The 1560-nt window shown below is 46.2% G+C and overlaps 1 protein-coding gene across 1 annotated transcript in view; it reads right to left on the bottom strand.

The window, feature by feature from the left end:
* The window catches only part of DACT1 (dishevelled-binding antagonist of beta-catenin 1), a 14519-nt gene continuing 12959 nt past the window's right edge, over positions 1–1560 (bottom strand). Inside the window, exon 6 of the mRNA XM_005858767.2 lies at positions 1–1556. Within this exon, the coding sequence (XP_005858829.1) occupies positions 1180–1556 (377 nt within the window). The 3' untranslated portion in view covers positions 1–1179. The remainder of the gene's footprint in view (positions 1557–1560) is intronic.

The raw sequence follows: 1560 nt of genomic DNA, 5'->3' as shown, positions 1-1560 counted from the left end.
TAGGTGTAAACATCTGGTTTTATGCCCAAATAACAAACTTAACAGCAGTAAAACAAATCATTTATTACAGCATATAATGTTATATTAAATTTACACAATGATATATAAAAACACATACTGTTTATATCACACAGTAATTTAACATCAACAGGAATACCAAAACAAATACTAATACTACTCATGCACAAAACATGCTTGTATCGGTATGAAAAAAGCAATTTTACACAATACTGTTTACCAAAAACAATTCTTCTTCTTAAAAAAAGCCCTTCCTTCCAGACAGGGTCAGTGGTCCAATCTGGACTGGATTGCACGAACACGTGTGGGCCAAGGCTGAGGTGGCACAGTGCTCAGTGAGCAATTGTGGGCTTGGAGTCATGCCCAAGGTTATTTCATTAGGAGTGAATTTCTCTGTACACACGGACCAAAACTTTATCCCAAAGGCAAGTCCTCCAAGGGAGGAATGGCTGGATTTGCTGCAAATTAGGGAGGAAAAGGGCATCAAAATGTTGGATAAACAGCCCTAAAAATGCTTACCCTAACAAGGGCCTAGGCACCAAGTGTAGCACAAGTTTAGTGAATCCCTTCAAGGGTATTACCAGCCTCTCCATCCAAGTCACTAGCTCTCTGGATTTAGGGTCTGGTCTTCAAGTTCTGAGTCCAGTAAACCACACAGTTCTGAGACGATAGAATAGGGGTGTATGGGGGTGTATGACTGTCTGAGAAATGCAGACTGTATAAGAAATTACAGACAACAAACACGCTCCCTCATACCTACTTCACACAATTATGTGATGCCCCTCGACAGGAAAGCCCTCCTGGAGACACTGCCCTAAAGAACCAAGAAGCCAATGTATGTCCTATAATTCCATCTACCTGACCTTCAGATCAAAGGGTCTCATCCCAATGAAACCATCACAGGTGCTCAGGAAACTTAAAACAGAAATCAGCTGATACCACAAAACGTACGCATTATTCACCACCATTGAAAACCTCAATATTCACTTCTAACCAGCAAGACTTTCTTCACCTTCCATTAAAGGCACTAGTGTCCATACATAATGAAGCAGAGACATTAATTTACTTCGGTTTCATCTTCACAGAGGGGAAAACATTCCATGAAATTATTACACAACACTACTAAGACGCCACCTTTCCTTCCCCCGCGACAAGATCCACTCACACGGTCGTCATCAGCTTCAAAGAGCCGGACCGGAAGCGCAGGATTTTCTTCTTGAGGTTATGGGAGGCCTTAATTTTGACAAAGGTCTTGGTGGGGTTGCTGTGCAGGTCTGGGGCTGTGACCGCCTGAATGGGGAGCGTCTGCACGAACTGGGACCAGATGAGGCCCCCGCTCTCCTCCGAGTCGCTGGTGCTGGTGCTCTCGCCCGCGAACTCGCCCTCGCTCACGCTGGACTCGCTGTCCCCGAAGCAGTTGGTGGTGTAGTTGCTCTGCTCGTCCTCGCTGGTGTCCACCACGGTGGAGTGGAAGAGGGACTCGCACTCGGCCGAGTACTCGGAGTCGCTGGCCACGTAGGCGTAGGGGCTGGCGTAGGGCAG

Source organism: Myotis brandtii, unplaced genomic scaffold (genome assembly GCF_000412655.1).
Source record: "Myotis brandtii unplaced genomic scaffold, ASM41265v1 scaffold1218, whole genome shotgun sequence".
In the NCBI taxonomy this organism is placed as follows: domain Eukaryota; kingdom Metazoa; phylum Chordata; class Mammalia; order Chiroptera; family Vespertilionidae; genus Myotis; species Myotis brandtii.
The sequence above is the reverse complement of the archived record's forward strand: the minus strand, read 5'-3'. Positions and strand labels throughout refer to the sequence as shown.